The sequence below is a fragment of the Gobius niger genome (genome assembly GCF_951799975.1).
Source record: "Gobius niger genome assembly, chromosome: 4".
NCBI classification, from domain to species: Eukaryota; Metazoa; Chordata; class Actinopteri; order Gobiiformes; family Gobiidae; genus Gobius; species Gobius niger.
The window spans coordinates 4,088,259-4,101,202 of record NC_136855.1 but is presented as its reverse complement, the minus strand read 5'-3'; the positions used below and the strand labels follow the sequence as shown (position 1 = coordinate 4,101,202).

Sequence of the window (12,944 nt, the reverse complement as noted above, 5' to 3'; positions counted from 1 at the left end):
CTGACGATTCGCCCCATGTGTGAGCCGTGGGGTTGGTTGTCACTATTGTTTTTAAGTTTTGGGTGTTTGATAAACCTTTGTCACTTTTTTTGCATTGTGACAAAATAGTCACAATGTTAGCATGGTAGCTCTAAATCAAAGCTAACGTGTGTCTTTTGTTTATGGCTCTCACAAAAGGAAAGCTCTCACTTTAAAAATAACGCAGACATTTAAGTTTCAGGAAAAGCAAGATAACAATCTCCTCATGTCTTTACTCAAAATGAGAAATGAAGAACACCAATACTATATATAATATTATATATCAGTACCAGCATACAGCACCCTTTAGTGTGGCAAAAAATCAATATGACATTTAAGCTAGCGTGACAAATGGCTCGGGTCTCCCCATGTTGTCTTTCTTTGTTTTCTCGACTTTTACACACTTGACAATGACAAGAACAGGTGTGATTTTTTTTTATTTTTATTATTGTAGGTGTTGCTGGATCTTCAGTCTCATGCTGAAACCAGGTCTGGAACCTCTCTCTGAAAGAATAGAAACAGGAGTTCATGAGTCGAAGTCAGACTAGAGCATTAAAGTGGTCATGGTGTTGCACTCACAGCACTTGTACAGACTGTTCAGCCTCTTGATGTCATTGCTGCTCATCTGCTGAGCGTTTCCAAGGCTCACGTTGGAGTTAGGGATGGGCACCATGGTGGGCTGGCCGTTCTTTGAGAAGGCCGTCCTGCACAAGAAGAAGGGGAGCGTTAAGTCAAAGTTCCATAAACTTTTTTTGCTAGATGATGAGCTGTTCTCACCTGAAGTACTGCATGACGGAGCCGTAGTCGTAGGGAGTGCCCTGGTTCAGAGTGTTGATCTTTCTGAAGTTGTGCTCCATTCCTGTCAAACATTAACACGCAGGTTGTGATTGCAAGCTTTTCTTCCTCTCTGTCTGAGATTATAACCACGCGCATTACCGGAAACAACGTTCTCCAAGAGAACCCTGATGTGGTTGTCTCTGTCGGAGCGGGTCTGCTCGTGGTTGAAGCCCAGAGCGTGGAGCAGCTCGTGCTGGACGGTGTTGTGGTACAGACATCCACTACGGGCCAGGGACACCACCTGCTTTCCACCACTACGGCCCACGTAGGACCAGCAGCTGCACAGAACAACAGTCTCTTAACGGTGTATAGTTCTACATGACCATGGGGAATTGGAAAGTTGGAGAAAATTGGGAAAAATATATAAAAAAATGGGAAAAAAGGTTTTTTTCTGCCCTTTTGTAGTTGAAGGACATGTGTTGGTTGTTTCACCTCAAATATAGAAACTTTAAAGAAAATCAATAGAAGGAAAATAAATAATTAACATTCATCTGTTTTACATAGGTATTGTTCAGGTATCAGTATCGAAAACCAAGTAGTTAAAGGAATAGGCCACCGTTTTTACATACTGAGATATGTTCTTACCTTAGCTTTGACGAGTTCTTTAGGACCTGTCTGATCTTCACCCGTGCCTTCAGTCACGTAAACACAGCGCAAACGGCACTAGCATTTAGCCTCTCCCTCTCTCCTCTATAGCTCCAAAACAGGTCAAGATAGAAGCTACCAAGCTCTTCCACGTTTTCCCTATTTAAATAAATAAATATGGTTAAGTGAAGTGTTACACTACAAAGTATAATTACACAGAATTAAACAATGTGGACTTTGATGAAAGGGGGAACTATATTGTAAGGCGTAATAATACCAGGAGTAGTTCGAAATCCGCGCAGTAATCTTCACTTTACTGCGCAGTAATCTTCACTTTACTGTGCGGATGCCAAACTACTCCTGGTAGGAGAGGGGGAGAGGCTAAATGCTAACGCCGTCTGTGCTGTGTTTAAGACCAGACAGGTCCTAAAGAACTCGTCAAAGCTAAGGTAAGAACATATCTCAGTATGTAAAAACGGTGGCCTATTCCTTTAAAGCACCGCTATCGGGAAAAAAGGAACAGTACCCAGCCCTATTCAACCTGGATCAACGTATGAAGATTTGAACCAGGGAACAATAGAGTTCCTTTGTTTTGTTATGTTTTGTTTTGTTTTACCAAAGACCATCTCCCTGATATAGAGGTGGTTTTACTGTACCCGTTCTGAGACTCGATGCTCAGCCAGTCTTGGTCCGTGCTCCTGGTGGGCCTGAAGCGGATGCAGGAGAAGGAGGAGAAGGACTCCAGTCCGCGGGTGATGATGGACTTTTCCCGAGAGGCTGCGGCACAGACAGCAGTCATGTTACTGACCACACAGCAGAGGGGTCACGGGGGGAGTGTGACTGCACTGACAGAATTGGTTGCTGATGTAGTAGGGGACGTAGACCTTCCCGTCGCTCCATTTGCCCCACTTGCAGTAGCTGGAGGTGCAGGGGTCAGCGTTCTTCTCCGCCTCGGTGTCGATGGCGATGTCCCCCTCAATCAGCATGGGCTGGCCCTCTCGGCGCACTGAGGCGACAGGAAGACCGTCACGTAAGCGCTCCTTTACGACATTCAGCAGTCAAGAAAAAGGGATCGTACTGACCGTAGTTGGCATTGGCTTTCTCGATGATCTCGGACACGGACAGGCCTGCGCAAAGCAATATGCAGTTAAAACAAACTTCATCTCTGTTTTGGATTTTGTTTGTACATTTCAAAGAAACCTTTAAAGATAACTCTGTGAGCAGCGAGCTACCAATACTCGCTGTTGAGGCTGGGGACACCAGCATGATATGGGGAAAAATTAAAATATCGAAAGCAGTTATCAAAAAAGAAGAAGTCTATCTTTACATCCACGTTTTGATGCTGTTGGGCCAGGGACAGCATTAAAGGAAGTGGTTGCTTCAGCTCAGCTCAAATAAATTATATTTTGCTTGTTTTTTCCCGAATTTTTGCACACACAAAGTCTGGGGACCACCAATTCATTTTCTCGTAGGAGAGGTGTGGTTTACAATGGTCCATAGTCGTTTATTGGGCAATAGGAAAAAATAAAAATCTATCATGCGTCTGCACGTAGCCATGGCCAATCGTATCATCGTATGAGATGACGTATGACGTACCCGCTGTAAACTTTTGAGATAAACTATTTAGAACACGGTCTAAAGCTTGATCAAAAAATACCATTGTGTCTGCTGCTGTCATGTTGGATCCGTAAATAAACTTTTTTTTTTTTTTCATCCGTAAATAAACTACAAGCTTCCGTATATCGAATAGCGCGTCATCGTCTTGCCGGCCCTCCTCGCTCTGTGATTGGTTCCCAAATCCATGCGAAAATTTCGGCCATGGTCTCCAGTCTGCTGTGCAGTTCCAAATGATTCGAACGCACACAGCAGCATGGTGTTAGCCAGGTTAACAAATTCTCCCAATTTCCCCACAAATTATTACCCATTTTTCACACATTTCTCGACATTGGAGAAGAATCTGATATACATTTTCATATTCCACAATTATCATTGAAGACAAATATTTTGGTATAGGTACTGGAAAAAGTATCATTCGGGTATCGGTATCTAAAACTAAGTATTGTTAAAGTACAGGTTTAGGAAAAAACAGAAACAGTGCCCAGCCCTAGTCACTTTCACACATAACTGCATATAACAGATGCAAATATGTCACTGAAGAATCCCCCTGTGTTCATAAAGACAGCTGTTAGTTTGCAAAAGGCTCACCTTAACATTTGTTCGAAAGCTACAATAAAAAGTGGATTATTTATCGAGCTATTTTGCACAAATCCACTCAGATTGTTTCGGTAAATATACAAAACAATTTGCTAGCTTCTTATTTGTTAGCTCCTCCAGCAATGTGTGTACAAGGTTACTGGCATTAGCTTAGCACAAGCGCTTTGTGACCATGTCTGTGAAAAGCACTATACAAATAAAGTTCTTCTTCTTCTTCTTCTTCTAGCTTAGCATTATTGTCTATCCAGATGTTTCTTTATTGATTTATCTTACTCAGCTAAACGGATGAGGCATGACGTTGTGGTTACCTTCCTCAGCCCAGGACGAGGCCACCAGCAGGAGAGTCACGAACGACCAGGAGAGAAACATGGCTGCAGCTGACCGACGAAACAAACACAAAGCACGTTTTAAGCAAAGGTCCACACACACCTGTCAGATGGTGCGACACCTTACCCCGAGCCTTACCTTGAACCTTACGGAGCAGATCCTACGGCGGCTCCATCCTGGGCCCCTTTTATACGTGTCCGAGTGTCTGTTCCTCTGTTATCGACCCGGAACAGCAGGCCTCATCACAGGCGGTGTGAAGACGAGCAGCTGGGGGCCGTCAGAAAACATCTATTAAGTGTGAACCTACTTTTGGCCAGGCATGTTGCATCAATGTTAGCCACTGAAGACAAAACACACACCTGAATGTACCCACAAGTCTTCTCTGGTGGAGGTTTCCATCTGGAATATATTGTCAGAGATTATCCATCGGTAACTTTATTTGTGCTCGTCTTGTTTAAGAATCGTCCCGGGAAATTCTGCATCATCTCCCCTGAAGTGCTCACAGTGTCCTAAAAAATACTATATTTGGAAGAAATAGGCGTAGAGTTGTTAGGTGTTAGGTGGTTAGGGAACCCTCGCTTGACGGGGCCTTTCTGAGGAGTTTACATGTTCTCCCCGTGTCGGTGTAGGTTTCCTCAGGGTACACTGGTTTCCCCTACCACTAAAAACATGTACAATAGGTCAGGATGAATGAGAATGTGGTTGGCGGTGGGACAGGCTGATGACACAGACTGGTAGCCTTGCTCCCGTCCACTACCCCAGGGCAGCAGTGGCTATAACAGCAGTTTACCACCACCGAGAATGGAGTGAATGAATAATAACAGTGTAACGCTTTGAGAAACTTGGTAGTACAGGCTTGTAAAGCGCCATGCAAGTGTAAGCCATTATTATTAAGTTTAAAAATGTAAGTAGTTTGTCCCAACCTCATCCTACACTTTCCTAACATCCTGGTACTTGGCAGAGAGGACATTTTATGCCTGATTCAGCTGTCAGAAGGCAGTGCAGAGATACAGATACACACTGCACACTGGAAAGTCTGAAACCTGATGTACTACAGTAGGGACAATACTGATGAACTGTTTCGGCCTGTATATATATGTAGATGATGGAATATATGATTTATGCTTACCTTTGACCTATGGTTGGTGGAGAGTCAGAGGGCTGTCCTGTGAATGACTGTGAATATCTATACCTGAAAGTCCTGACTTGTTCTGTGCTCTCAGCTCATATCACACCTTATATACGCACACACATGTCACATGTCTTAGGCCTGTGCATTGCTACAGGGGCAGATGTATAGAGAGCACACCTGCTAACATTAGCGGACACTTCAGAGCATGTCAAACATCTGCCACTTTCACTCCGACTCTTATCAGTGTGAGGCGCGTCAGCACTTTACTCAAGGCCATACACTGAGGTGAGCAGATTATGCTTATCCAAACTGAGGACACCAAGCAGACCACACGGTGTGCTACTGGGTCAGTGTACTTTTGGGTATTTGGATTTTCTTCATTGGAATGAAAATAAAAAATGGAAAAACAAGTTGTTTTTCAATTTTGGTTTGCAAACCAAAAAACGAAACATGAAAAAAAACAGCCATTTTTCAAGTGAATGAAACGTTGTTTTTAAAGATAAAGCTGATTTTCATGTTTGCACTGTATATTTAATAAACAAAACACAAATTAAGACGAAAACGAAAAACAACCCAATTTTCGTTTATGTAGCCGGAAGTTGTCATATTTGCGCCAAGAGCGCTAAATCTAAACGCCTCTTATATGAAGGTGCAGTTTGCGCAAAAACATCCGTCTTGTGATTGCCGGCCTGCGGCTCGAAGTGTTGCCGCTGTATTGACACATTTAGGCCATGATGCTGGAGCTCTGTTGTCGGGGGTGTTGTGCCCCTGGTAGGGTCTACATACATAGCTTACTATCACCGACTGTAGAAAAACTACTAGGATTTGTTGATATCGAGCTCAAAGCTGACTTGTTGAGCTTTCAAACTCCCCCAAAAGTCAAAAATGTGACCGCCCTTTGTAAGATTATGTGTCCGCAAAATAACCCCTTTTTGTTTTGATTTTGTCTTCAAAGTGAAACTTGCCATTTTGTGCAAGTCTCCGTCTTAGTAAATGTAGTTTTCTTACCTACAAATGTCCAGAGCGTTGCCAGGTCTCTCATCTCTGTTCTTAAGCAGGTCTGATCATCTTGGAGCAGGATGCCGAGGTTTTCATGATCTGCCTTTTGTTTCCTGTTGGCTTGAAGTTCAAGCTGTTTTGGCCACATCAACTCAAACAATATTGTAACACACAAGAAGGTTTTATGGCAAATTGTTAATTGTTTCCAGGGCTCAACTCTAAAACTGAAATGAAGTCTGTAAGTAATGCACTGATTTGTATTATGCTGGTGTTATACTTTTATTTGAACCCTGTCCTGTATTTGGACTTGTTTCATACACGATCACGTGGAACAAAAAAATCCCTAAGTCCACACTGAACAGGTTTCTGAGCCCTGAGATAAGCTAATAAAGAAGTAGCCTAACTGTTACCTCAGCTACAATTGTTTGAGAAAGTTGGGGCAGTGAATAAAAACAGAAAATAGAAACGGAGAAACAACATAAATCTACCAGTACTAGAATTCAGAGATTAAATCTAAAGTTTGAGACAATTTGTTCTCTTATTGCCAATGGTCAGACGCTGGATCAAATCATATCTTGTGTGGCCATTGTTCACATAGTGATAAAGCGTCGCTCCTTTCCAACAATAAAAATTAAAATGCACCGAAAATCTATCGTAGTATCGTAGAGACAACGTGCGGAGTGTTGTGATGATGCCACAGACAGCGTGTGGAGGGGGCGTGTCGGAAAGAGTCAGGGGGCGTCTTAAAGAGACAGAGGCCTATTTCAAGCCATTCGCTACAGCCATTTTGAGAGAGCAATTTTATACATGGCAGTTGTTTTAATTTACTGCATTTACAGACCAACAGAAGGTTTCGTCATCATTGTAGTGTGATATAGACTGGTGCTATGTGATTGATAAAAGCATAATACTCCCTCTTTGATTGATTAAATTAGGTTAGGAACGACAGAAGAGAAAATGTACGATAGACAGTCTTCTCTTGTCTCCACGATACGCATCGTCATTTTGTCCAGCACTATGGAGGACAGTGATTAGTTTAGTGTAGAAAACATTGCGTTTAAAGCAAAGAATTCACTGGAGGAAACTTCTGTGTTCATTGGGGTAGGTGTTTGTGCCGCTTCAAAAATATCTGACCTGTCTGTATAAGTAATTTTTAGTTTTCACATTTTTGTGGTGTTTTTTGACACTAACTGTTTGCTGAGATTTAAAAAAAAGTCCCACCTCAATGAACGCTGATTTTTTTTTGCAGACAAGTATTTACATCCATTAACACTTAGCCAGTGACTTCCCATCAGTAACGCCATGCCCGTGATGTTTTCTAGAACTATTCATTGATGTGTACAAGACGTTATAATCTTTAAAGGGGGGGTATTATGCTTTTTTCAGCCACATAGCACCAGTCTATAGCACACTACAATGATGACGAAACCTTCTATTGGTCTCTCAATGCAGTAAATTAAAATAACTGCCATGTATAAAATTGCTCTTTCAAAATGGCTGTAGCAAATGGCTTGAAATAGGCCTCTGTCTCTTTAAGACGCTCCCTGACCCTTTCCAACACGCCCCCTCCACACGCTGTCTGTGGCATCATCACAACACTCCGCTCGTTGTCTCCACAGTATTGAAGCTACGATCGGTGCATTTAAATTTTTATTGTTGGAAAGGAGCTACTGTTTATCACTTTGTGAACAATGGCCACACAGGATATTATTTGGAGACGAACCTTCCACACCGGACGCTTGGACGGGGCTCTTGCCTGAAAAATAACTGCTGTTTGGAGGCTCTCTCTTTGTAACTGCCATGCCCTATGGATCTCTAACTATACCCCCATGGACGACACCAGGACCTGCAGGAGCCCATACGATTCAAAGACGGACATTATCTGTGCAGGTGGACAATGGTTTTTCGAGGTTACCCGTTAGCTTGTTATAATCGACTACAGCTCATTGTTGATGAAAAGTCTGCAATAAACCACAAATGTGTAAAGCCAGGCTCATTGTGTGATCATCGTAAAGGCTGCTTCAAGTAGTTGCCTGCTTTATTGACGTTATTTGTGCATAATATGAATGTTGTGAAGGTGAAGGTTGTTAGCTTGTCGCGGCTAATAGTGCCTTAGCTCCGGGAGAAAACCACTCGGCTACGACTCACTGTAGATAAAATGTGAGCAATAAACTACAAAATCAACAAGCTCCGTGTGTGATCATCATAAAGGCTGCTTCAAGCAGTTGCCTGTTTTAGTGACGTTTTTAGTGCATAATATGCTGCTTGTATTCAGTGAATTTTCCCGTTAGCTTGTCGCGGCTAGCTTGTTAGCTCCGGGAGAAAGCCACTCGGCTATGAGCCTTTGTAGATGAAATGTGAGCAATAAACTTCCAAATCAACAAGCCAGGCTCCGTGTGTGATCATTGTTAAACGGTTCTTTATGTGTGTGGTGGTTTTATTGACTTTGTGTGTGCATATTTCTCGTTTTCACGTGATGACTCGAGGTTTAGCTTAGCATTAGCTTTCTCCGGAGGCTCTGTGCATCATCAAGGCCCTAAGACATTCCCAGCGCAGAACCAGTCACTGAAATAAGTGTTCTTGTCACCGGTTTGAATCCTGGGTGTTTCGGTAACAGAAACACTGATGTGTTGATGTGTGTCTTTGTAAAAGTCTGCTGTAGCTCCGGTTCACAACACATGAAGCTAATCCTCCATGATGACTCTGTTTACATCTTAGGGCTAGACACTGCGGGGAGGGGGTTCTGCTGAGGAGCAATGGTTGGTTACTCGGCTGGTGACGAAAGCTCGGAGGCGTCTCCGGGCGGTCGAGGCGTTCCCTGAAGGAATCAGGCGTTTTATCCCTAAAATGGCTGCCATTTTTTTTACCGATTACTCGGAAATACGTGAATGTGCCAAGGCAACACTTCAGTCATGTTTTTTAATGAGGGAATGACATCATAACATGATGTAAAGCTTGAAAAAGTCGATTTTGCATAATACCCCCCCTTTAATGAGAAAATAGTGAGAGGAGGATGACCGCGGCCTCTTGAGGATCACACACAGAAGTCACATGTCACTTGCGTACAAAGACTATTGTGTAGCCCTGCATCTTGTTTTGCTTTTTCTTTTCTTTTTTTTGGGCTTTTTGTATTGTGTATGTTCTATTTATGTGCTTGGAGAATAGCTTGTTTGCTCTTTTGGAAGTCCAAAATAGCATTTTATTCTTCTCCCCATTCCATTTCTCCATATTTCCAGATCAAATCTGACTCACATTTGGTCTTTCTCCAGTTTCTAGCTACTCGGAAAAGAGTGGGAAGGGATATATTGAGCGTCGAGGACCAGTCCTACCTCGAAGGTGTGGTGGCCGCACTTATGAGCGATGAGGAGACGGATGGGGAAGACTCGACAGTGTGGAGGGTGAGCCCGCCGTGTTGGCGGGCTGACAAACTGTCCGGCATTGTCTCTGTTTGCCAAGTCGCTGTGGAAGAAGAATTCCATTCTTCCCATTCTTCCCAGCGGCTGACCCACCGCAGAGTGGCCAGCGGTGCCTCGAGCATTAGGGAAACAGCACAACAGAGGCTACCCAGGCCGCAGCAGCGTCGCCTGTAACTTCGTGTTTTAAGCACTATTAAGCAGCAGTGATAAAAGAGAGAAAGGACGTTATTACCTCCTGAGCTGCAGAGTCAGATCCACATCAGTTATTTATATACATTTTTTTTTTTTAAATCATTCGTACAGCAGAATCACTTTCACGCACAAAATTGATGGAAACACACGCTACGCCGAAAAGTAAATTTTCGTACCTGCAGTAGCAAAAGAAAAGTCACACAAACTCAGCCAGTCCGTGCTTCAGGCCCGGGACAGCACCTGAGGAGCGGTGGCGGCAGGTGCTGTCCCGGGCCTGGAGCGCGGACTGGCCGAGTTTTATTAGTGAGAAACCTGCAGTTTCTCACTAATATGCTATTGTGTGAATGTACACCTTTTTTAAAGCTTTATGAATGTTCATATTTCAGTTTGTCAAAAATGTTCTCTGCTTTTCACATATCCTTCAATGCCGCTGGGGTAACCTGGTGAAGTAATAAATTTTATCTTCATCAACCAAAGCCGTGTGTTTTGATATTGGGTGGTGGTTTCAGGTGACATCGCAGTGTTCTAAAGGCCCATTATATTATATAGAGGTAAAACAGTGGTGTAGTCTTCAATTTTCTAGTGGGTATACTGTATTTTTAGTAGGCGTGGGGGCCCAATTATGTGCGCTGAAAAAAAATGTCCGTCACATACTATTAATAATATTAAATATATCACAGACAATTAAATAGATTATAAACAAAACTGTTTATATTGTCTTTCAATAATATAAATGTTAAATGTTCTAGGATTGTTCTTGAAATTCAAAGGCTGTAGGCTATAAGGCTGTGGGACTGAAGCCAAAATGAAAACTTCAATGAATAAAGCCCAGTCTGCTTTCACCAGCCCCTCCACCACCCAACCACCGGACTCTCGCGCTGTAGAGCGAGCGCCTGCAAACTCCCCCACACAAAACCATGCGCGCTGCTTCTGGAGAACGACTCTTTTAGGACATTTTTTTAATGAACAGGAGCGCGTGTGGCTCGGTCAGCGCTGTGGGCGGGCGTGGCTCGGTCAGCGCTGTGGGCGGGGCACATCCACTTTTGAGTCTGTCAAGCGACAGCTCCAGTGTCTGAGAGTGAAACGCACACTTAGAACAGTCTACGCGGTCTTTCCCGTGGACCAGCGCTTTGTAATACAGATTGTTTCCCGCCTGCACCTGTCACTGCCTTTGCCAGAGGCCGCTCTCACGCCCTGCTGCAGGGGAGGGAGAAATGCGCTGTAAGCGTTCGGCATTGTGGACTCACAGAGGGGGATTAACAGGGAAAGTGTCTATGACGGGGAGACGCTGAGACGTACGCGACTCCTCCAGCGGCGTGAGGACAGTTAATAAGCCTCTATCATTATTATGAGCTATTCTCAGGTCGGGTTTTGCGCACGAGCACAGCTGAGAGGGAACAGTCGGTCTGTCGGTAGAGACAGAGAAAGAGACAGAGAGGGATGAGCCTGTCATCTCTCGTTTTCAGGGGAGGAAATAGTTTGTGGTGGAGTTTGTGCTGGTCTCCAAACGGACAGAAAACGCAAAAATAACACTGCACAAATGAGTGATACGTACAATGACATGTGACTGTTCCCCATCTCTACCAGCTCTGCCAACCTGTTGAACAATGGCCTCCACATCTTCTAGTGACCCATACATGACAACATGGGAAATGTTGGGTAAATTTAATCCCATCCCCAAAGCTGTGGTTGCAACTACAATCCTACATTGCCCCTCCCCTTGAAGAGATTGTAACACCCTCTCTTTGTGCCGTTGCAAAGTGTTACTGTGGAATATTCCGAGGAGGAGGTTTTCAGACCTTTGCGTTTTGTCTCTGTCCACCCATGCTTCTTCACCAAGTTCTGCTTTAAGATAGCAGAAAACTCAACCAACTACTTTTAGTGATCGGCAGTAGATGATAATGGGAGCCATTGTCAGTCCTTTTTCTTTAATCATTTTCACAATCCAGTCCAAACAACTAAGGTTGCTAACTGGAACAGTGCACAGTCCAAGTCTGATGTTTGTCCTGTTGGGCCTGACTGTCACTTGTATTGCAGCATTCATGTGTAAAAGCGTGGTCTCTCTGCTTGGTCTCTGCAGAAGCAGTCAGTGCTAACACAGGGGTTCCTATAATTACAAAAAATAAAAACATATCAGCAACAAATTTACTAATGAATGACTGATATAAACAATGATTTATTATTTTTTTGATAAAATGTAAAAATAGACTGTATTGTTTGACCTACCATTAGATTTATTATAAATGGAAATACAATTACAGAGTGCAAACAAAAGCAATACTAGAAGTCGATTGATATGTATATAGATCATGCTTATCATAAATGCTAACGCACCTTCAGGGACAATTGATCGCAGTTCTCCAATCTTGGCAAATGACTCTCTAAAGGCTCGCTTCCCTTTAGCACCTTCTCCCCTGAGAAATAAACACACGGGAGGTTAAGACAGAACAATGTACAATGTTTACTGTATGCTTCTTGTGTAATAATGTGACTACATGCTGGTATAGATTGGCATAACATAATTAAAACCTCACAATAAAGCTTGTGAGCAAAACAATCCATTGCAGTAACATTGTAACATTTGCAATAAGTACCATTTGTATGTGGCATGCACTTCATCCACAACAACTCCAACTCCCGTCCTCGTAGCCAAACGCGCTTCGTTTTCTCCGTGACATTATCGTTAGTTAAGAATAAAGAACAGGTGTGTCCAGAATAGATGACAACGAGCTCCATCTTCACAGCTGCAGCGCAAACATGACTGATCTGTTCAGACGCTCAGGGGATGTGTTTGTTTTGGCCACAGCTGACCTGGAAGCACCTCGGGCACATCCTTTTTTTTTAAATTATTATTTTATTTTTTTCCTCTTTGTTTCTCTCTTACGACAGAAATAATGAAAAAGCTATTTTACAAATTAAAATCACGCTGTAAGGCATTACATTACAGACGTCGAGCACTTCCGTTCCGCTGTTACGACACAACTGAGCACGTCAGTCGTTCACCAGGAGAGGGCAGCGCAGCTGCTCAGAGAGCAGGATTCAGGAGGATTACTGAGAGCTGCGTGAATGAAGCCACAAACCACTCAGGGGGTGTTTTTGATAAGGAAATAGCATAACAACATGGCTAAAAGCTCCAAAAAGTCGATTTTGCATGATATAGGACCTTTAAAGGTTGCCGACCCCTGTGCTAGCTGAATGCATAAACACACAGTTTTTATTAGAAG

At 43.2% G+C, this 12,944-nt stretch overlaps 1 protein-coding gene across 1 annotated transcript; it reads right to left on the bottom strand.

Annotated features, from left to right (window-relative positions):
• Nucleotides 1-447: 447 nt before the first annotated feature.
• LOC306962085 (hatching enzyme 1.2-like) lies at nucleotides 448-4,070 on the bottom strand. Its single transcript, XM_079555133.1, has 8 exons — nucleotides 3,963-4,070; nucleotides 2,523-2,567; nucleotides 2,291-2,446; nucleotides 2,097-2,217; nucleotides 955-1,133; nucleotides 796-877; nucleotides 598-722; nucleotides 448-522 (listed from the first exon to the last, which is right to left on the bottom strand). Coding segments are annotated over exons 1-8 (771 nt in total). The 5' UTR covers nucleotides 4,024-4,070; the 3' UTR covers nucleotides 448-520.
• Between the last annotated feature and the right edge of the window lie 8,874 nt (nucleotides 4,071-12,944).